The sequence below is a fragment of the Anopheles moucheti genome, chromosome 3 (assembly GCF_943734755.1).
Source record: "Anopheles moucheti chromosome 3, idAnoMoucSN_F20_07, whole genome shotgun sequence".
NCBI classification, from domain to species: Eukaryota; Metazoa; Arthropoda; class Insecta; order Diptera; family Culicidae; genus Anopheles; species Anopheles moucheti.
The window spans coordinates 43759100-43782784 of NC_069141.1; the positions used below are offsets into that span (position 1 = coordinate 43759100).

The 23685-nt window shown below is 42.8% G+C and overlaps 3 protein-coding genes across 5 annotated transcripts; 2 read left to right on the plus strand and 1 right to left on the minus strand.

The window, feature by feature from the left end:
- The first annotated feature begins 384 nt into the window (after positions 1–384).
- On the plus strand, positions 385–2915 carry LOC128302037 (guanine nucleotide-binding protein subunit beta-like protein). Its single transcript, XM_053038751.1, has 3 exons — positions 385–589; positions 798–1006; positions 2160–2915. The coding sequence occupies exons 1-3, from the start codon at positions 481–483 to the stop codon at positions 2778–2780; spliced, it is 939 nt and encodes a 312-aa protein (XP_052894711.1). The 5' UTR covers positions 385–480; the 3' UTR covers positions 2781–2915.
- A 607-nt stretch (positions 2916–3522) lies between these two features.
- On the plus strand, positions 3523–5905 carry LOC128301787 (dolichyl-diphosphooligosaccharide--protein glycosyltransferase subunit 1). Its single transcript, XM_053038416.1, has 2 exons — positions 3523–4186; positions 4271–5905. The coding sequence occupies exons 1-2, from the start codon at positions 3610–3612 to the stop codon at positions 5071–5073; spliced, it is 1380 nt and encodes a 459-aa protein (XP_052894376.1). The 5' UTR covers positions 3523–3609; the 3' UTR covers positions 5074–5905.
- A 351-nt stretch (positions 5906–6256) lies between these two features.
- LOC128300233 (adenylyl cyclase-associated protein 2) lies at positions 6257–17990 on the minus strand. 3 transcript variants are annotated; one of them, XM_053036224.1, is made up of 9 exons: positions 17087–17990; positions 15082–16201; positions 14180–14361; positions 9354–9999; positions 9078–9273; positions 8035–8392; positions 7590–7966; positions 7369–7515; positions 6257–7286 (listed from the first exon to the last, which is right to left on the minus strand). In XM_053036224.1, the coding sequence occupies exons 1-9, from the start codon at positions 17988–17990 to the stop codon at positions 7203–7205; spliced, it is 4014 nt and encodes a 1337-aa protein (XP_052892184.1). In that variant the 3' UTR covers positions 6257–7202. The 3 variants fall into 3 exon arrangements, with proteins under 3 accessions (XP_052892184.1, XP_052892185.1, XP_052892186.1); XM_053036225.1 differs by lacking the exons at positions 14180–14361; positions 15082–16201; positions 17087–17990 and adding an exon at positions 10845–11035; XM_053036226.1 differs by lacking the exons at positions 14180–14361; positions 15082–16201; positions 17087–17990 and having other exon boundaries at positions 9354–9543; positions 9602–9742.
- Between the last annotated feature and the right edge of the window lie 5695 nt (positions 17991–23685).

Below are 23685 nucleotides of genomic sequence, written 5' to 3' on the forward strand. Positions count from 1 at the left end.
GGCCGACGCTGCGTTTTGCCTCACAGTATCTTAGGACAAGGTTGGTGAATACATGACACACTGTGCCAAAACTGAATGACAGTTTCCCGCCGTTTGATAACTGCCGAACCGTGGACGGTGGGAACAGTTTTTTCGTTTTTGAATTCCGGACAGTTTGTTTAGTTGATAAATTACATTATTACGTCTTGAATTTAAAACGAACATAGCGTACAAAAACTACAATGTTTCATATATTTTTTTAACTATAGATGATCTCAACTTTGAATTTTATACGAAAAAAAACGATCAAATGGTGGTGTTCAAACGAAGCGTACATTGTGGCTAACGTCTGACGAATAAGACGTTACCAATCGGCGCTGTCACAACTGCCATGATCCACGTTCTTTTCTTCGCCATCTTGCAAGCGAGCCGCACGTGAATTTCGCTGACCGCGAGATCAAGTCGCTTAATAAAGTGTGTAGTAAGTGAAATAAACTAAAAATGACTGAAACACTGCAGCTGCGCGGCCAGCTTCTTGGCCACTCCGGATGGGTCACCCAAATTGCCACCAATCCGAAGTATCCGGATATGATTCTGTCCTCATCTCGCGGTGAGTGTAGCGGGAGATTGTAACCTCAAAATGTGAAATGGTTTCCAGAGCATGCCGCGCCGTAGTTTTTCATTGCTGTGTGGGATAGAACATGTTCTTACCGTTTCTCTCCATTTCATTTAGCTATTTGTGAATATTTCTTCTGAGTTCCCCGTGTTGTATCCTGCTCATCGTAGTTACGTTTTCTAACCTCAATGTTTCGTTGCAGACAAAACTCTCATCGTGTGGAAGCTGACTCGTGATGAATTGAGCTACGGCATTCCGCAAAAGCGTCTGTACGGACACTCGCATTTCATCTCGGACGTTGTGCTGTCGTCCGACGGCAACTATGCTCTGTCCGGATCGTGGGACAAAACCCTTCGACTGTGGGATTTGGCAGCAGGCCAATCGACCCGCCGTTTCGAAGACCATACCAAGGTGTGACCATTTTGTTACTAAATTTCGCTTGCCAACGGGCAGGCAAAGGAAATTTCGCGCGTTGTACCAGAACAGTATTAATCGTGATTATACTGTACAATTGACTGTGGCTTGAAAATGTTCGCCTTATGCGTTGTTTCTGATTTGTGGAAATTCGATGAATTGTTCGTTAATCGGCAAATGCACGAATTTCTTTCAAATGGCCTAAACGTACGGATTTCTGGTACATTACTGAGCCTATGCGAGGCAGAAGATTTAACAGTTCGGTTCAAAGCGTCAATGCATGTCAGAAAGAATGTTAAATACCTGTTATAAAGAGCCAATGCGTGGCAGAAGAATTGATGTGTTACTACCGTCTGTGCGGATCGCATAAGTAGCTGACCCTGGGATGTACTGAGGCGTAAACACCCGTAACGGTGAGGGATTAGTGGAATGTGTATGTGGTTTTGAGATACATAGCCTTCGCGATGTATCTACGTGCACACACATACAATTATGATCTTAAAAGGAGGGCATTTGATAAAGTTTTTTCTTCTTATCGACATAAAAATTTCAAGAAATCCAGAATTCTATTTCTGACTTTATTTATCCGGAGCCGGATAGTCAGTGCTGCGTACGGAGCATTGGTCTGGATGGGACAAGAAGAACGCTATATCAAATGCCAACCGTTTTATAGATAACAATAACATAAGATATACAAGACGGATATGCGTAAAGCGATAAGTACATTTAGATCATAAATTGATCGCAATGATTGTATTTTAAGAATCAAGTTGTGACGGGATCTGCTAGAAGAAACATATTTGCTAATGCTAATGCTCTAACGTCATGCTGTTGCTGAACCGGCAGCATCGCACATCCCAGCTCCATACTTTTCTGAAACAACTTCGTGAATTGTATGGCGTTCATCTAAAGAGCGTGCAAGAGAAAACCATCTCTCGATGGAGTACAACTTTCCCGTTTAAACCGACCTTGGTAGATTTGGGGCTAAACTCCTGTTGAGAGACAAAAGCACAATGCATTGCAAAGATGTTTCTTACATTTGATAGCGATCACAGACTCAATCGATGCCTTGCGTGGATGATAACTGCTGATCATCCCCCTATTATGCTAGTGTAGCCAATTGACTAATTTTACCGTTTCCCCCTTGCAGGATGTCCTTTCGGTTGCATTCTCGGTAGACAATCGTCAAATTGTCTCGGGATCGCGCGACAAAACGATCAAGCTGTGGAACACTCTGGCTGAGTGCAAGTACACCATCCAGGAGGATGGACACTCCGACTGGGTGTCGTGTGTGCGATTCTCGCCGAACCACACCAACCCTATCATCGTGTCGGCCGGTTGGGATCGTGTTGTGAAGGTATGGAATTTGGCAAACTGTAAGCTGAAGATTGACCATCTCGGACACAACGGCTATCTCAACTCGGTGTCCGTCTCACCGGACGGTTCGCTGTGCACGTCGGGTGGCAAGGATTGCCGCGCCTTCCTGTGGGATCTGAACGATGGCAAACATCTGCACACGCTGGAACACAACGAGGTCATTAACGCGCTGTGCTTCTCGCCCAACCGCTACTGGCTGTGCGTTGCCTATGGACCATCGATCAAGATCTGGGATCTTGCCTCCAAGACGATGGTCGAGGAGCTGAAGCCGGCCAAGAACGGTGATCCGCCACAGTGTCTGTCGCTTGCCTGGTCGACCGATGGGCAAACCCTGTATGCCGGTTACTCCGACAACATCATCCGCGTCTGGCAAGTGTCAGTTTCTGCTCGTTAAGACGGCGAAGATTATCAATCGGATGGGGTCCAGTGGGTGAACTGTACGCGGTGCTCTTTCACTTTCCAGATAAAGAGCATAGTATGGTAATGTTTCTTTCTTTGTAAAAGAACGTAATAAACGGAAGGATTTGAATTAATCTGTGTTTCTTTGCTGTAGGTCGGCAGGATAGTTGTATATTTTGCTCCAAGTATTAGCGAAGCCCTTATTATTAGTGCCCTTATTAAGGGCGAAACCGTTAGGATATTACAAATGTAACTATTGAATAAAACATCATTTACGATATTTAATATTCATGAGCTAGGTTTTCCTTATCTCGCATTCGTTTAATAAATTCAGAGATATGCTGACACCCTGCAATAAGATGTACTTCTGGGCTAATAGTCTAGCTCAAAATACTGTAATCCGCCCATCAAGGCTTTCCGGCAATGCAGAGATGTTGTTGGGCATTAAATGACCAAACCGCCAGCACTATATTAGCTGGTTTTGTTACCCTTGCGTGGTCGGCTGCATTGATGCGGCCAACATGGCAATATCAAGCACGCAAGTTACGTCAAATAAAACACGTCATGTTTGACAGACATCACATTAGGTTTGCGTGTCCCTCTACCAACTTTCAAGCTGGCTTGGAAGTGTTCAAACGCAAATTAGTGCACGTGAACAGCAGACTTGATCCGAACCACAGTATTCAACTAAGAGTTGTATGCCGAGAGCGGCATTCTTGGGGAACAGCACACACAAATTGATAAACTGGAAAAGACACCGTAGCAGCTCGCGCGAGCCGGATAGAATTTTAAGCTACGGAAACACGCATTTTCTAAAGTGGAAAATGGGAAACGCGGTGCTATTTCTTTGCTGCTTCGCAGCCGTGTTTGTGGGAGCATATGTGCAGGCAGCGATCGACATGGAAATAGAAAACAGAGCCGTTGATCGAACGATAGATTTGACTTCGCAATTGGTGAAAATTTCGTACAAAATAACGCTGGAGCACAAATCGAAAAAGCCCATCGGTACCTACCTCTTCCTAGTGCCCGAGAGTGATCGAGAAAGGTTGTCCTTTATTTCGGCAAAAGATTCTGCGAAGAAGGAGCTGAAGCTCACGGAAACCACGACTCCGAAGGGTGTGACGTTCAGCATGACCCTGCCGGCCGGTGCATCGAACCCGGTGGTGTACATCGAAACCGTGTTCACGAAATCTCTCAAGCCGTTCCCGTCGTCCATCGCCCAAAGCGAACGGCAACTTGTGCAGTACTTTGGAAACGCTTACTTCTACTCGCCGTACCCAACAGTGACACAGAAAACGACGGTACATCTGAGCTCTCGCAATGTGGAAAGTTATACCCAGTTCAAGCCCAGCGCCCAATCGGACAGCTCAATTACGTACGGACCGTACGATAACGTGGCAGGTATGACATGTGGAGGATGTGGTGTTGTATGATTCTGTTACCAAGAGTTAATGTACTTCCTTTCCTGCATGTTATCAATTTTAGCGTTCTCTCACGAGCCGGTGACGATTCACTTTGAAAATTTCACTCCATTCCTCACCGTGACTCGTCTGGAGCGTACGATTGAAGTATCGCACTGGGGTAATATCGCCGTGGAAGAGACGATCGACATCGTACACTCGGGTGCCACACTGAAGGGTGCATTTTCGCGCTACGACTACCAGAAGGATGCCCGTTCTAACCAACCCAGCGTGAAATCCTACAAAACACTTTTGCCAGCTTCGGCAACCGGTGTTTACTACCGTGATACGAACGGCAACATTTCCACCTCGGCTCTGCGCACACTGAAGGATGCTGTCGAGCTGGACCTTCGTCCACGGTTCCCTCTGTTCGGTGGCTGGCGCACACACTACACCCTCGGGTACAACGTGCCGAGCTTCGAGTATCTGTTCCAGAATGGAGACAATTTCCTGCTGAAGATGCGTGTCATCGATCACATCTTTGACGATATGGTGATCGATGAAGTCGTGACGAAGATCATTCTTCCCGAGGGGGCAAACAACATCAAACTGATCGCGCCATACTCCATCCAGCGGCATGCGGATTCGTTGCACTACACGTACCTGGACACCTTCGGGCGTCCGGTGATTTCCTTCAGCAAGCGCAACCTAGTTGAAAATCACATTAACGACTTCAACCTAAAATATAACTTTTCGCGTGTCATGATGCTGCAGGAACCGTTGCTGGTGGTGGGCTTCCTGTACGTGTTGTTCGTTTTCGTCATCGTCTGGATGCGGTTGGACTTTTCCATTATCAAGGAGAAGGAGCCACACCAGCACAAGGATTAAGAGAGGTGGCGGAGCAAAAAGACACCACTATCTTTCCTGTTCTTTTTTTTCTCACACATTCTTGGTGCACTATTGGAGAGGAGGTTGGTAAATGAAAACTGTCCAGGGGTCGTTTGTGCTAAAATGTTTACTTTACTCTTTCTGTAAAAACACACTCCATCTATAGACTTAATCGTGGTGGAGTAACAATTCTTGTGTTCCAGCGTTTGATCTTAGCACCTGGTAGCATTACTAGTGCTGCACGACTTAATTTCGATGCAGAGTGAACTAATTGACCAATCAACAACAAATACCCAATTGCGTTCAGCTTACGAAGTGGTGCATCATTTCATGCTATCTGAACAAAGTAGACGAATAAAAATAAAACATAAACATAACAAAATTTGCCGTATTTCACAACATTTTTAAAGAAAACATTATTAATCTGGGAACTATCAAGGAACTGTGGAGTTTGATCAATGTGCTGAAGAGATCGTTAAACGAACAAATTGGAATAGTGAAATTGATTTCCAAAAACGGATAGAAGGAGATCATTCAGGTGCGAAAGAAATATTAACAACAAAATGGTAGGCAGTCTAAATATTGGTTTGATATGCCCACTGGAATCTGGCGAGCCTAAATCGTAACCAATATCAGAGCCCGTCATACAGTTGCTACGAGTTGTTATTGTTCTTCTAAAATCCAAAGGCTAAAAATCCTGTTGAACATTTTTTTTAAACGATTTCGTCAGCAATGTACAACATCCTTCAATCCATGGGTATTTATTTGGATGATTGGTAACCAGCATCCTTGTGTGAATTGCAAATCAGCTCTTATTTACTTTTGACCCAAGATAAGTGAAGCGGCTACCGATTAAGCGGATTGTGTAATGTTGCTACTGCTGCTGAAGCTGTTGGGACCATTCTTCTTCTCTTCTTACATTGCTAATTATGTAGCTCCTAAAACAAAAAATTAACTAAAGTACTCACTGAAAATGAAATGAAATAAAAATTTAATGAATTTAATGAAAAGAAAACACTTTTACGCGTTGGAGAAGCAGACGGAATTTTAGATCGCACAATATCGAAACATGGATATAAATAATAAATCTAATAGAATAGAGTGAAGCTTGTATTATATCTTAGTAAATGCTAATATACTTAGGCGCAGAAAAACTCGTTCAATGGTACATCTTTTCGTTTTCAGCTTTGAATAGCTACACTTCTTTATTTATGTTGACTTTGCTGTGTTCCAATAACTTTATGAACGATGGACATAGTTCCTTGAATGAATTGTATATCGTTTTGGTCAGACTATCGTGATTAATTCTTTTAGCAAGTGTGATTTTTTGCCTTCCGCTTTTGATGATATAATTTTGTAAAATGCATTTAGAACTCGGGTAGAACAATGTATAATAAAATGGGAAGCAATTATTTTTACACATTTCTTTTTTGCTTTGCTCGTCACAATAATAAAAAATTAAACAGTAACGTCCTCCCGTGCCAAATTATAGTGATAAGAGTGATAGGTAATAATAAAAATCGAAAACATCACACACACCACGGGGACAGGATGGAGACAGTACGCTTAGATTAAAGGACACGCGACAAGGTTGCAGAATAAAAGTGTATCGAGAAGCACGCACAACAGATTGGTGCTTCGTATGTTGGGTTGGATTAGTTGAAGTTGTTTGGTTCGAGATGCAATCGCTTGTTTAGTCTGTTGTTTGCTATATAAAATGTTGTTTCCTTCTGTCTCTCTTTCTTTCAACTGGATCCACGACGCCGGCACTGCGTCGGTCCTAACGGTTACTATTTCAATCTTGATTGCATTTCCTTTTTGTTTACTGTACTGGTTTTAAAATTATGTATTTTAGATATTGGGATACTTTTTGTTCGCGTTTGTTTTTACGTAATTTCTAGATACTGTTTTTGCAATTACTATTTAACTCTTACTATGCTTTTCCCGCTTTCATGAAAAAAGAACTCGGAAAAGTATGATTACTTTTGCAATTTAAAAAACATATTTCACGCACAAAACCTCACAGCGAAAAACGACCACCCCACACAACACAACAACCGGTTCTCGTTCCTTTCGATTGTTCCTATCGCAGAACGGGTGTTACACGTTGGTTTGGCTGGATTTGTTCCTTAACCGAGACTTTCCACACAGGTAGTGTTTAGGGAACTGCCCTTCACTATTGTTTTGAATTGCTCCGGAATCGGTTGCTCGGTCTGTGGAGAATAAACAGAGAGTGCCAGAGAGTTGGTGATTAGAACGATCAACTTGACCATAATGTACAACAATGAAGCTTACGTAATCTCCGCTGCTTCCTTTCGGAATCATCACGTTCATTTCGGACGATTTCGAGCTGACGATCTCAACGTTAAGCGAATCCGCCGAGAGGTACATCTGGCAGCCATCAGTCTTGTCAATGGAAATCGTTGGTACCTTACCGAGGACCTGATTCAAATATGCAAACGAATATTATTCAACATCAGAAAGCGCTCAGCACATGCGAAGGAACCATCTCTCACCTGCATCTGTACGCTCTGGCAGTTGACGAACTCAGCCGATGCGACGAGCGAATCGAATACCAGTGAACACTTCTTGCACGAATCCATCACAACGCTGTTGATTTTGCCCTTGATCTGTAGGGTGGAACCCTCACAGCGGAACATGTATACGACATTGTTCATCTCAGCGTTGTCCACCACAAGACCCGCATTGTTTTTCTGATACTCGATGAGCCATTTCTTGCCATCGCGCGTAAATGTCGGTGGTTTGGCAGCTGCGGGTGAAGCAACCGATTTCGTACCGTTTGTCACGCCTGCCGGTGCCTTGTACGGTGCAGGACCCGATCGCAGACCAGGGTTTTTATGGGTTTGCATATCTGACGTTACCTTTTTCAAACCTACAACAAAAATCACATCCTGACTATATAAAATCTGATGAATTGTTGCGATTGCGATCGTTATTAACCTTTCGTGATGTCAGCACCCTGATTAATCTGCGCAAATAGTGCGCTACGATCGTCACCTACACCACCGGCCGATAGGTCCCCTAGCGGCATCATCGGTGGTGGTGGTGGAAGACCGCCGGGCGGTGGTGGTGGTGGAACTGATGCTCCACCTACGGTGGGTTTATCCTTACCAGACCACACCAAACCGGTCGTGTGATGCTGCTTGATATACTGCTGCAGTTCCGTCAAGGTTTGGATCCATGCACGGGCCCATTCGACATGGGTGCTGTCCTTTTCTTTCCAATCTTTAAGCACACGGTTCGTGTAAAACTGGCCGGCGTCGTTCATTTCTTTCACATACGGACCGGGCGTAGGTGCCTAAAAGAAATTGCAGTAGACAAATGCATTATTAGGCATCAAGGTGGGCGTAATTACTTAAAACAATATTACCAAGAATATCAAGCCAAGCACAATATTAATTGTTTGGATAAAAATGTTGGTTACTCTCTGGTATATTTGGAATACACTGTGGTATTTAGCATGAATAATTTGCCGCTTTAACAATGTTTCAAAATTATTCAATTATTTATTTTCGTCGATGCCATTTGCTCAACTTAGAGAACACTTCAAGATATTTATCACGATATATTATATTCGATATTGATCCTTCGGGGATGTCACCCGTAAAAGTGTGAATAAATTTCAGTCCACATACTTTCTGGAGGACGTTGTCGATAACTAAATTAGATAAGAATGAAACTAATGGGCTAAACAATTGGCCTCCAAGATTGTACGATTTGATATCTCTCTAATATTTTATGTGGGGCTGCATGACATCACTGGCAAAAATAACCACCAACGATTAACGTCCTTCATGCTAACTTTGTGACATACGGCGAGCAGTGGCGGCAGCGGCGGTGCAAAATTGAGCTTCATGAAAAACAGCCGCGATGCTCATATACCAAATTGAATTATTGAATCATTAACATTGAATTCTCTCTGTTATTAAAAAAAACACTCATAAAATGAGCACAAAATTACCGAGGAATTCCGGTTGACTTACCACACAGACCCATCCGAGAGCCGGAATACTTTCGCTGATCGCGGACAGATGGTTGAAAAACGGTGAGGTTCGGTTTTTCTCACGGAAGCTTTGGATAGTCGAAATCTTATCCGAGGTAGGTTTAAGCAAACTCTGTAGGTCCGTATTCGATGGTGCACTCGAGGCAGCCGCCACCTTCAGAAACGCGAACTGCGCACTGCAATGAGACACAGGGAAGCGGTGAGCATAAACATGTTTTGCAATAACCTTATTATTTTACAACCATGCGAAACTTACTCAAACGCTTCCTTCACGAACTGGGCCTGGGTGGCAACATCACCACCGATTTTACCGGACAGCGCAATAAAGTTGGCGAATGAGCCGAGCATAATGTCCTCGTAAGCGTTAATACTCATCTTGCCCGCTTGTTCCACTACGGTGCCGTGCTGCGAGGAGGAGGAGAATGACAATACTGCGGTGCCTTGCTCTTGGGTGGTCAATGGATTAGTATAGTTTAATATATCAGGTGTTTGGGATTGTATTACAGTGCTTGGGTCTCGGTGCCGTTCCTTTGCCGGTTGGTTCGCGGCAAACTCGGGAAACAGACTGCTTTCTAAACTGTCCACCTGTTGATGCAGATACGATGCCGATGGTGGCGGTGTAGAGGGCAGAACCGTCGGTAAATCGTCACACTGGTCGGTACTTTCGTTCGCGCTGAAACCTGCGGCACGTGCCGTTGAGGCTGTTCGATATTCCGTATTCGTGCCGGTGTTGGAGCGGATCACTGCCTTCCCGACAACACACGCGTCTTTCAGTATGCGTCGTGTTTCTTCCAATTCGCGCGCGGACACGGTACGCTCAAGACGATCCACAATGCGTTCTAGCCGATCTATTAAACACTCGAGCTCACGAGCCGACGAAGGTTTCAGGTCTGGGTCACAATCTGGGGAAGACATTAGCATAACAGTGTTACTTTAATTTTCTAAAAAGAGGCAATACTAAACGTAATAATATGAAAAATAAATACGAGTAGAATAGAAAGTAAAATGGTGGATTTGTTTCAACTTCAAACATTATTTTTAAATTAACGAAATATAATCAATTAAAGATGGAATTTATATTATTCTCCTTATTTATAGTTATGTCATTCGTGCAACAATGTTATTGAAAGCGTTCCCAACTCGCAATAGCAAAATCATTGGATACCCCTCAACTGAGATCGACGCGGAACGGGAATGGATCACGGAGTAAGATTTTCCACAAGGAACGAAGATGATGATCACACTCATCTGGCTGGCCAAAAATATACTCAATCGTTGAGTAAAACTAATGCGTATGTATGTGTGTGGCTTAAGTAAACTAACGGCATCTCGCCTGTTTTAATGCTTTACATCTCTATTCTTATTATAGAATGGCCTTGATCTCACGATTAATTTGGCCCCTGAATTTGTAGGTCAAGCAACACACTGTCTATTATGAATGATTGAACTAATATTCTCCCCCTATTTCTGGTCTGGTAACATTAATCAAACTTTTTATCTGAATTGGGTTAAGATTACACAAACGTTATCAAACTCCCAAGAATAAATGGATATCTTTATAATGTGCTCAGTTTACGTTACGCCACACGAAAGTCCCACAGCGGTTCTCCGTCCGGCCTTATCGCTGTTTACTGCATTCTAAAACAAACTTATGCACCAAAACATGGCAAATTTTTATTTTTCTTAGCGGCAAAACCAACCAGCAGCGGTACGCCACAACTTGCAAACTGGCGTGTTGATGTTTTACCTGGATTGGAGCACGTCTTCACATCGTGTATGATCAGCGTTCGCCCAAAACAGGCGCTCAAAGTTTGCCCCATTCAACACCACCGAAAGCACCGGGCCCGCATACAACTACACAACCGGGCGGTTTCGGTCACACAGCACTAGGATCTTAACGTAGCGAAAAAAACTTCACTTCACCCTCTCACACACATGCGCACGCACACGTGTACGGGTAAACGGTTTTCCAAAAGTTTGTTTGAAACAGATTTACGCACAAACAACAGCATCACGTACGACGATGTGTGACGCAAACACGTTCCTCCTTCTTTTTGGGGCGAGGAAATCACCATCCAAACCCAGCAAAAGTTACACCACCTTGTCCGGATTTCCACCCGGCGGACAGGTGGCGGCGGAAAGCGGAGACGGCGTTAGTGTGGCCAAAACACGGTTAGCACACATTATTTTTTCCCGTTGGCGGGTTTTTGGAGAACCTCGGCTGACCGACCCCGCAAAAGGAGCAGAAGAGGATCTTGGCACTAAGATCGTGCGCTTATGTTTTGCAAACTGCCAGCAGTGGAGTAGCCGCTCTACCGACGACAGTACGCGCGCGGGTGGTTCTGTCTCCCTCTTTGGTGGCGTTGGAATGGATGCAAAATGTGGACTAAATTTAAAACGCTATTAAAACACCCAACAACTCTTAACGAAGCACGCGCGCGTCCTTGTTACTGAGCGTATCATCGCGCGCGATCGTTTGCGCGACTGTTCAGCGCGCATGGGTCTCTCCCGGTGGGTAGAAGCGAAACAGTTCTGTGTTTGCGTACCGTTTGCATATGTTTGGACGGTGTTTTAGATTATGTGTAGAACCGGGCAAAAGGGACGCACGAAAGGGCAATGGTGGGGCCTCTTATCGGTGCATACACAACGGAGCAAACTAAGCGAGAGAACCGATAGTGTAAAACAACACGTCGCATTCATGGGACCTGCGTAATTCTGCCAAACTCCTTATGCGCCACATGAGAGTTGCAGCCATCCGCGTTTGATTTTACGAGAGAGGAGTATGTTGCGGTTCGGAGTTTGCTTAAATAAACGGCGGAAACATTGTTAAATTATTTAATTTTCATAAAAAAAACTTTCAAACATTAATTCTAAATCAAATAAATATAAAACATGTGGAATTGTCCACACAATAACCAAAGGACGCATAATTATTAAATGCTCCCATTTGCGTACGCGTACTTCTGGTGGATTGGTGGTGATGAGAATTCGGTTGTGCTATTTTTGGCTCATATCTGTATAAACACTACAACTCACACGAACCATGGGAACGTGAGATGTTTATAAAAATAAGTCACAGTTCTATCTGCACGCACTTATCCGAGGCGAAAGTTTAACAATCATTAACACTCTATAAAGTATTTATTTGTTTATGAAGATCAATATCGATCTACGAAAATTCAAAGAAATGGCGATAAGGGAAATTTTTTTTTGTGGCCCCATACTATACATTTTTCATCTGTAAAACTTCCACTTGTACCGTTCATTGATTTTATTTGGTTTATTGTCTCGTCCATTGTGATTTATTTCGCACGGATGAGATCAAAAGCAAAAGGAAATGCACCATCATTGCACTCCAATGAGTAATGTGTTGAAGGAGACTATATAAGTGAGGTCAATATATAATAGGGGGAGGAGGGAGGGCAAATCGAATTGTGTGTCTAATCTTAAATCATTCGCGGTCACACTTTCTTTAATTCAATTCAGCATTCTTCAAAGAGCTGTGGTAAAACAGCCTGAACCAACATTACACAACCGCCCACAGTTTGTAAGAAACGAATTACTGAAGCTTTAAACATCAATGAAATGTATCGTAGTGTTTGGTAAATCTGATTCAGATCTATGAACCGGAATGAATCTTTGAAAATTGAAAATTATTCAATTATTTATTTTGAAAGTCTGTCGATGCCATTTGCTCAACTTAGAGAACACTTCGTGATATTTGTCACGATGTATGTTTTTGATATTTATCCTTCGGGGACGTTGTGGAAGACGTTGTCGATAACTAATTAGATAAGAACGAAACTATAGGCTAAACAATTGGCCTCCAAGATTGTACGATTTAACATCTCTCTAATATTTTCTGTGGGGCTGCATGACATCACTGGTTCATGCAAATAAACCACCGACGATTAACGTCTTTCATGCTAACTTTGTGACATACGGCGAGCAGTGGCGGCAGCGGCGGTGCAAAATTACTGACGCGAAACGAATTACTGAAGCTTTAAACATCAATGAAATGTATCGTAGTGTTTGGTAAATCTGATTCAGATCTATGAACCGGAATGAATCTTTGAAACAAATTAGTGCTGTGCTGAATGAGTCTTTTGAGAAGAGCCATTTATATGAGTTTTTAGCAGGGATTCATTCAAATCTGAAATCGACTCTCAAAAGATTCATAAACCCATGAAAAATTCTCTTGAGAATTTTTCTTTCAAAGATCAAAGATTCAAAGATTTATCAAAAATCTTTGACGATTTTAAAATTATTAAGGATTCATGAAACTTTTACGACCATGCAGACCTTTAGGATAGAGATTCAGATTCGTTCATTCAGTTTAATGTATGAATTAAATATTCAGATTCATTGATATGAATCTGATTCAAAAATATTCGAAGATCTTTGTGAATTGATGAATCTTTGAGAATTCATGATTCTTTAGGAATTCATGGAACGTCGAGAATTTATACATAATTAAGAATTCAATAATCGTTTGGTTTGCATGAATCGATGAGGATTTACGCATAGTTGGAGTATCGAAAATCGAGTGGAATGACTCTTTTCAAAAGAATAATATGAATGAATCCTTTCAAAAGATTAATTATACACAACGCAAAGGTATAATGTAATATTATCAGTTGTCTGACCAACTGGACGTCAAAGGTTGATAAAGAACCGATTATCGCAGTGGCAAGATTAACAGCATAATAAAACACTTCGGTGAGTGGCAAATATCACGCGAAAATACAATATGTAGTACCACTCCCTGCTGTGTTAACATAACAAACAAATTTACTTATTGGCTGACTGGCAATTAGCCAACTACTGATACGTGTCATATGCACGCCAAAATTATCTTTACCTTATTAAAAAAAGAACATAAAGAAAGAAGAAAGAGAAAGTAAAACATCCGTGAATTATCAATCGAATTATCGCAAAACAGCAAAATGGTATATTCGCACCCACCAGGTAGAATTAACATAAGCAAAAATAATGCGTGCGAATGGGGGGGAAAGGAGAGCAAAGTAACATGATACACACAGAGCAAACAAGAAGCGAAAATATCGTTTTATTGTGTAATACCCTCTGATTCCTCCTCCGTCGGAACCTTGGCAATTTCTGGTCCCAGCGGATCAAAGCGAACACGATGCTCCACGGCAGCATGGGCAGCGTTGAGCAATTCCGAGAAAAACCGATGCCTGCGTAATGCCAGCTCATCGCGTCCTATGGGCGTAGTGGGTGGCTCCATAATGCCACCCTCTTCCCTAAGTGGTAGTGCACCGGAGCAGTACGAGAAAACAAATGAACAGTTTATAGCTTTCGTATACAGAGGAAAAGCCAAACAGCGACTCGTGCTTGACTTGTTGAAATGAATGATTGGAAATGTACTACTCTAGCTAGCCGGGATGATTCTCGCGGTCTCATCCTGCAAAATAATCTTTGGAAGCAATAGAAGGATAAAACAAAGCAGCACCTACTACTGAACGTACATTATTGATGAATGAGTACGGGCAAATTTATATAATAATAACTCGACTAATGAAGACACTATTAATTATGATATTGTTATTGTTTGTGCAATGATACATGTTTGCTTCGTGAGTCATTAAGCAAACATCTAAGCTGAGCACGATGAAATAGAGAATGGCGTGTAGTGAAAATGGATTGATGTGATGATGATGATGATGATGATCATGAATAGATTATATATTATAGCATTTTAAACATGTCATGCATCTCTTATTCAACAGATATGTTTAATCACACGAATCGATTACAGTTTAACCGGCAAGTTTAGGAATCAACGCAACAAACAGAAACATACGCTACAGACAGTATTGAATGAGTCAAAACCATACAGTCAAGATGAAGAAATAACGCTACGCTCGGAAACGCTAGGGAACGCATATGCAAATAAGTAAATAAAAAAAAATGGGATGACCAATAAAGTTGCACTAATTCTTGACAACAAACAGAATACCAACATCATCAATCGATCCTCGGCAAACCAGTCCGGCAGGGCGATCATGCCCGGCAGTGATCCCCGCTTGGTGGCGTACGGAGTGCACATATCACCTCGCGGCAATTTTGGGGGCACCGAATCGGAAAACACCGAATCATCATCATCTGGTGGTGGATACTCTGGTGGTGGAATCACCTCCGTACTATCGTTATAGGCTACCTTCTTTTTGATCGACGACTTGGACGACGATCGCCGAGAGAGACAGCTTTCGCGGAAGGAAACCTGCGTCCGGATCGTAGTGTCGTCACTGTTGACCGACTCTTTCCGGCTGCTGCTGTTGTCACCCTCGATCCCGGAGGGACTGCCCCCGTTGGTAGTCGTATTTGGGACCGATTCCGACAGTGTCGATGTATCGTCGTTGTTTGATTCGCGCTCTTCGCTCGAATTTTTCGAAACCTGATCGTTGTTATTGCCGCTGCTAGCGGCATCGTTGTCTTCATTTTCAGGCGACAGAACGACAGATTCCGCGTCCGGTGGTGATGGAGTCAATGACACCGCAGTTCCGCCTGTATCTTCCTCCGGTGGTTCGAGATTTTTATCGTCACCATCAGCGACACCAGACAATTCGCACTGCACATCTTTGAAATCGCTAGCGTGAGGCTCATCTTCCCCATCTTCGTTAGAGACCGGGACGCTGGCAGGAGCGGTACCACTGGCGCTACCTCCTCCTCCGTCGCTTGAACTACTGAGTGGATTATCGTCATCACTCTTGCTATCATCAACCTGACGCGGTAAGAAACGTTCCACGTCGATTGTCTCCTCAATTGTTTCTTCGCTATTGCTTGGTTCACTTTTAAGGCGTTCCATCTTAGATGCTACGGGTGATAAATGTTGCTTCTCGTCATCAAACCCGGCCATTTCGTCGGATGTTGATGGTGGCGACGGTCGTAAAGAATCGGTAGATGGTTCCGGTTCCGAAACGTTGGCAGTGTTCGCTGTAGGGTCATCATTGATCTGGAAGCTGTCTGACGATTGATGATCGGCAATGATTATCTCTTCCTGTGGCAATTGATTATCTTCGTGCACAAACGGGTCATTTTCGGGCGATGGTTCTTCAATTAAAGCTCGTTTTCCGTACTCATCTAATAAAAAGGCACACAAAATTATCAATACAAAATCACCGTCAATTCTTTTTACTTTTAAGTACAATTTTAAATAACATGAGCTCTCCACAAGCTGTATGCTATACGTTGTCCGTATGCTTTTCGCCAAAAGAGCGTGATACAAACGAAAAATTGAAAATCCTCTTTTGTACAAATAATACGAGCGTTATTTTTTTTTCAAATAGAGACAATTGTTCAAACTTTCATTGGTAAAATGTTTTCCATAATACAAACAACGACAAAAACCGTTATCGTAGGGCATGAATTCAAGATACAACATTTAATAAATACCTGCCCTATCATCTAATGAACAAATTCCATGACAAAAAGAGAAACATTTCGGTTCGCCCTAAAATGTCCTCCCTTTCTCCTTGTAAGTGAATTCTTGACATGTAAGGTATTTCAGTCACATTTGCAAATATCATTTTACAATCAATATGACGCGTATAGCGTACTACATTTAACCGAATGATATTGACTATGCATGTTTAAATACATATTTTTTTATAGTTGAGATTATTCATACGACATGTATAAAACTGGGCGTCTTGCTCTTAGAGTTTACAAACATACTATCAACTTTTAATTCAATATAAAAGTTAGGTCTCAAAAGACAATATTTCCATGTGGAATGAAATCTCAAACCGACATATAGTTAAAGCAAGTGCAGAAGTTCCAAACAGGACAACATTGACATAAAAATGCGCTCAGGCAAACATCGAAAAGGACAACGTTAGTACGGACTTGTGGGCTAATGGCTGTCCTCGGTTAGCTTGTAAGCATGAGCTGTCAAGCACAATAAAGTGCCCACAAATTAGGCGTCATTTTTTTCCGTTTCAGTTATTCTGATGCTTTGATCCTTACCATCCTGCAGTTCCTGCTGCTTCGGTTGCTGCTCGTTAGTATTTTCATCCAAACACGACGATAAATTCTGGTCACCGTGCGAAGGAGGGGCAAGTTCACTCGAGTTCTCTCGCGATGGTATATGGTTAGACGGTTTGGGTTCGTCCTGTACGGTTAAATTTTCGCTCGTAGCCTTTTCGCCTTCGTCAGCGGGACATGGTACTGTGCCATTTTCCTGCAAGTGATCGTTCCGAACTTCCGCTCCCGCCTCCTGCGCCTGCTGTGGCTCCACCAACTCACCGACAGTGGTAGGTATTTCTTGCGGGGTGTTGGTCGCATCACCGGTCGAATCTGCATCGGTAGATTCGTGCGGTAGCTTAGCCTCAATCTCGGTAACCATGCCCGACGATTGTCCTGATTGATCCGTTTGGCCGCGTTCCGTGCCGGAAAGCGTTTTGCTAACCGGTGACGAAGATGTCGATTCAGCTGTACCCGTACCAACATTATCAACAGCAGGATCTTCTGTAGCTTTCTCATCAATATCGTCGGGCCTGTTGCACGACGCCTGGATGTCTGCCGGTGGCGAACACTCCCGTTGCATATCGGATTCATGTTTTTCCGGCTCCTTCGGCTCGGGAGATGAACCGTTCAGCACGGCCGTTGTTGCCGCCGAACAGCCCGAGTACGATTGTAGATTATCGGAACTTTCAATTATTTCTATCTTGATTTCCTCATCGTCCTGTGAGAGATTGTCCACAGTCGAAATTTTACAGGCACTCGCGTTCGTTTCATTCTGCTTCTTCGATTGCTTTTCCTCCTCCTCGTGGGAATCGTCCGAATCGGATTGCTTATCCCCTCTGCCGGAAGCAGATTTTTCCTTCAGCTTCGGAGATTTGGGATTCACGCAACGGCAACAGGAAAACATGATGATGGTTTCGGAGTCTCGGAATGCCTTCACAATGTTTATTACGTACTGTAGTAGCAAACGTTTAACGCACTATTTGGCTGTGAACTTGTTCTAAGAAGCTGTAACTATGGTGGAAGAATTATCTTAGCATTCCACTATCATAAGGTTTGCCGTTTGTCTTTGCTTCGATAATACAACTTTTGTTGCACTTCTATCAGTAAAACACACTTAAATCACCTTGCTTTCAGTCAATAAATTATTCGAGTTACTCAGGTTGAGTTAATCGTTTCAGAAAGGTTTAGATTTGTTCTGAATTGTAGCAAATACAAACAACTTATCCAATTTCAAGAAAAAGTTTCCCTAAATGACATTGAGTATTAATCCTCGGATGATATTTGTTTGCTCACCGGAGGGGTTTTTAAAAATAACAATCTTGCCTTCTTGCAGACGTTATGCTCTCGGCATACTCGGCATTTTTCATAAGGACGCTACATAACTGTTTGTGTGTGAGATTCAGATGTATATTCAAAGGCCCGCGGCAAATTTATACCTCTTTTCTTCATGATAATGATGTTTATTACCACTGCTACGTACATTGTCTAATGTACGCCGCGAAGTAAGTACGATCCGTGCAACCGTGTAAAGGGAAAGCCAATAGCGAGCGAGCAGAGTGATAGGAATTTACGTCCAGAATGTAACATTTACGGTAAACAAGCGAAACTAGGTCATACACTAGTGGGATGAGTGTGTCACCTTTACATCGGGACCTTTCCCAGCGATGTCAGGTCGTGATATTGTTCAGGATAGGGACGAGCGCATAAAACCCAAGGGCATGTTTATATTAAAACTGTTGCTCTCGATGTGGGCGGTGGTTGATGGTGAAGTTAAATGTGAAGAAAAAACTCACTTTTAATCATTTTGGTCAATATTTAGCAGAGTACTTGTTCCTTGTGCATTTCATCAAGACTCGTTAATCGTATCTTTCAAAAGCGCAAAGGGAAAAAATAGTATGACAAGCTTGGTGTTTAAGAAAAGGAAAATAAATTACTATTGCTATGGTATGTTAAGGTATAACATTACAAAAGGGCCTAACCGACTATATCAGCAAACAATATGTGATTACTCTCTTATTCTTATGTTCAGACATTTAAAGATTTTTGCTAGGAAATATGTTTGTATTAGCTACTTTTTCAAACAAATCATTTCCATTAATTTAACACATTTTCACAATTTGTGAATAGCTGGGTTCCTCTTCCAGTAATGGGTTTCGTTACATGTAACGTATACTATAAGAAATCTTTTATTGTCCCGCACGGGATGGTGCTGCATAATTGATAAGAATCGAATGAAACTGAACTTGGGATTGCTCATGTTTTTTCCCCCCCAAAAAGCAAGGTGGGGATGTACAGGGCCTTTGTACAACACAACATACGCGCGCACATTAAACAGAACTACCCAATAAGGCACTGACACACTATAAGCACAACCGGGTGTGGCGGCACAATTTCGGGGTCTCACACACGGCCACTCACGTCCACAGCCCTATCAAACTGCTAGCAGAATTGAGCTAACCTAGAAACACACCGCAGTTCCATAACCCACAGCAGTGGACGCTAGGCGTTAAACTTATCCTTACGATAACGGAGTACGATACACCAAACCACTAAGTAATCGACGTAAAGGTGAGGTGACGAAATGAAATGCTCTAATGGGCCTTCCACGCACTTGCACGCACCCGAAATGAGCACTAAAGATAATGTCCCGCCGTGCCAAACGGTGTGCTACGGAGCAGCAGTGCTTCCGATCGATCCAAAACGCCAGCCTCGACTGGAACGGTTGCGGACTGGTTGGAATCTGCGAAACCCAACCCAAGCAAATCGTGGCGCACCGTTTTTTTTTTTGGAGTTTGCACAAGACTGGAGATGCTAGCCGTCGGGTTGACGTAACTTTTCCGGGAGTTTTCCGAGCACCGAGATATGCGAGCGCTAAGGCACAACAATCGGCTAATGCTACTTCCCCATTTGCCTGCACGGTTTTCAGCCAAATGCAACACGATGTTTCTCCTGGCCGGATTCCTGACCGGAGAGCAATGGATAGCGCTAACCGTTTCCGCTCTTGTTATGTTCTCGAGCTGTTTTTTTTTTGCTGTGAATGCTCTGGCACACGTGCTGCAGCAGTGACCACACTGCCATAGTGGGAGAACGCATCACGAACCTTTATCGTGATCCTACTTGGAGCTGGATGCTGTGAATTCTCATGGCCCGTGGTACAATCGCGCTCTCTTTTGACTGTTTCGGGAGGCATTCATTCATTGTTGCCCATCGTACTGTAACAGGCTTATTTAAGAATGAATATTATTCCGCAACTACTGAGTACGATCATACTGCAAAGATTTTGAATTTGTGGTGTTATCGCATTTGCCTTAACATAACACCAGAAATAGGTATCCCCGAGCTGGAAGATCCTTCCCAACCAAACGATTTCAGTCGTAAGACAAATTCTTTACAATGTGGATAATATGAGGGCGAGAAGCATTTTCTACAATGAAATACGGTGAGATGTAATATAAATTGCCAGAGATGATAAAAGCCGCTACAGCGCAGTCTCCGTACGATTTCAACCCTCGTGGTTCTTCTTCCTTTGTGGGGCGGGTATTATTTTGTTCGCATCTTGTTTACTTGGCCATATCCTCCACTCTCCATCCGTTTGATCTGTATCGAGAGCAGGGAAAGTGTTGATGACACCTTGGCACAGGACAATAACACCCTCCTCCAAGGTGTTCACGAAAGTGAAAAGTGCGCGTGTATGTGTAGGTGGTTGTTGACACTCAACGTGGAATTAATATTATAAGCTAGTGGGAAAACTTTATCACTTCGTTCACGAAAAAAAAAATACTATAATCTATAAGGCATAATGGTTTGTTGTTGTAATTAGATAGACTTTGAGTTAAAAGATCTGTACAAGAGACGACAGGACAAATAATCAAACTTCAAACAAACTTCGTGACAAATAATCGCCGTTTACGGTAAGGCTTACTTTAGAAGTAAGACATTACGGTATTTTGTGCTTATCAACAACTGGTAAACGTTTACAGAGATGCTTCTCTAATGATTAAACCGAAAAAAAACGGAAAATTGTGATGAGGCAAGAAACATAGGGGTGTGTTACCATGATGACGTGTTACCAATCAACAAACTCCAGATGATATAGGTGCATCAAAAGCATTATTTTTCTTTCAATTTTAATGCCTCGTATAATGAGCCCAATTATACCTGTAATGTGTTGTACTGGTATATTGTAGATGCCGGTTCGACGGCGTACACCAGCAGGAAACTCTACGCAAATCATTAGATTGTCGTTTCAACGAAAGGAAACTCGAACAAACGAGCTTCAAGATCGCATACCTATATACATTGCATGGTTGGATCTTTTAATAGCCCTTAGGTACACGGAGAACCTTTGCTTCAAAACAAAACTAAAAACTGGAATACAACGCCACACCGACGCAGAGCCAACATAGGAAAGCTGATATCGTTATTCAGTTAGAACCGTATCTCTCTCTCCCTGCTGCCTGTACGCTTCCAGACGATATACAAACCGACTCGTGGGCCGGAACTGGATCGAAATAAAACTCATTCGTGGTGTAACCACGCACTGTTACACGATGGTTCACTGCTGTTGAATTAAACATTTAAACCACATCGTTGCGTTGTGCGTGGTACGGAGAAAGTAAACCTTTTTTGTTGGGATGCTGTTTTGTTGGGATATTTTGTATCAGAGTTTTTAAAATACCCTTCTTTCATATAGTTAACGTTTAATGCAAAAGAGTGCCACGAAAGTCATATTTTACAAGAGCTTTATTTAGCCTCGAGGAAGCTTTTGAAGCCGCTGAAGGTACGATCATGTCCTTATAAGGAAGCCAATTCCAACCGCTCAGATGCACATATATAGAAAAGGGGGCCACAAACATCATCATCAAGGCCCATGTTGGCAACCACACACCGCAAAAGCCTAGGGATAAGGCTATGGGTCTTATCTTACGCTTCACACGTGAATATCACCATCGGGGTGCGGTGTAATACACGATCGAACACCGTTGATGGTTGCGTGCGGTCCCTTGGCAAGGGAGTCATATTTCACTGAAACCCCTGTGTTACAGCCTGTGCAAAGAAAGTAACAGTGCGGACACTTTATTGCACACCAAACCGCCACGCCAGGAATCACATCAAGTTAGCCAAAATGGAAATGATCTATGATGGTGATTCAATCTAACCGAAATAAACGGCCATGTACGCGGGACTAGAAGAGGGTTTCGTGCCGTGCGCGATTCGCTTCTTTTTTTTAAAGAAACACAAATTTTACACCTTGCTCATCGTCGCAGGGTCTATTTTGGGCAGCCAAATTCTTGCTCATCCAAACGCTTTTGCAATCAAATTCATTGAATTCTACTCGAAATCGATAGATAACAAACACACCCTGCACCCTTGGATGATGATTGTGGCAGGCCGGTATCTATTGCACACGCAACGCGATTCTTCTTCGCACGCACACTGATGCAGATACGGGTATTCATAGCAACGATACGGTCGAAAAAAGTGCCACCTGCAGATTATCCTCAGCTACATTTCTGTTGTTTTAGCTCGCCTTAGTGCTAGCCCTCAATGGTAGATGCAACACTTTATGACACACCTATCCAGCAAACGAATAACTAGCAGCAATTATTGTTAGTTGGTGGTACCCAACCCATTCAATGCGATGACGAATCAACCGTTTGATTCCTTTTCTTTGTGAGTCATTCGGTATGACCGCTAATGGTTGCTCATCCGCGGCGGCGAACGCTGGCAGGCTTCGATCATTACTCATTTGGTAATCGTTACTATTTTGCTTCGTGCCCATGGTGGTGTTTCCTACCGAATAGGATCAATTTCACATAATTCAGCAGGGACGTAGTATTCGTTGCGTTGAAAAGCTGCGGCCGGCCGTCAAAACAAAAAACCCTTGCCAAGGGGCAATGGCCTGTTCGTTCATCCCACCCGCACCAAACCACCAGAGGCGTTTGCGCAAGCCGTACTCGATTTGTTGGAACACACATTCTACTAACTATGATTTGCCGATCTCAGCAGAAATAACAACTATTGCTTACCGACTTGCAGGAATTAGAAACCACTGAAACTGTTTGCTAACTGTTTCCACTCAACACTTTTGTCCGTATTCTTTGCTTTGATTCGAAACTCCAGCGACAATCATTTGCGGAAGGTAGGACAGACAGACGGTAGGACCATTAAGTGCTTACATGACAATCATCGAATTGCTGTGTGACATTAGCGAGCAATACGCGCAACGACAAAAGGATTTAAAATTGTTATTTACGCAAGTCGAAATCAGCGAGCGATGGATTTTATGGAAAGCATAAAGATGTGCAAAATTTATTTGCAAGTCGCACTTTTGTATAATCGATTGATAAAAAAGCTTGTGGAGATATATGTTGATTTTCTCATTTGTCGGAAGATTGGCCAGCTTGGTAACGCATAACGCACGAGCACGGATAATCGAAGTTTGTTGCAAAGTGTAACGCGGATTTTACTATGATCGGATTTTCAAACGAGTTTTTTTACCAACATAATTTTGGTACCATCATCAGCATAAGTTTCACACAAAAGCAAAAAAAAGTTATGGGATCATGTGCTGTAAATCATAGAATGTAAAATTAAAC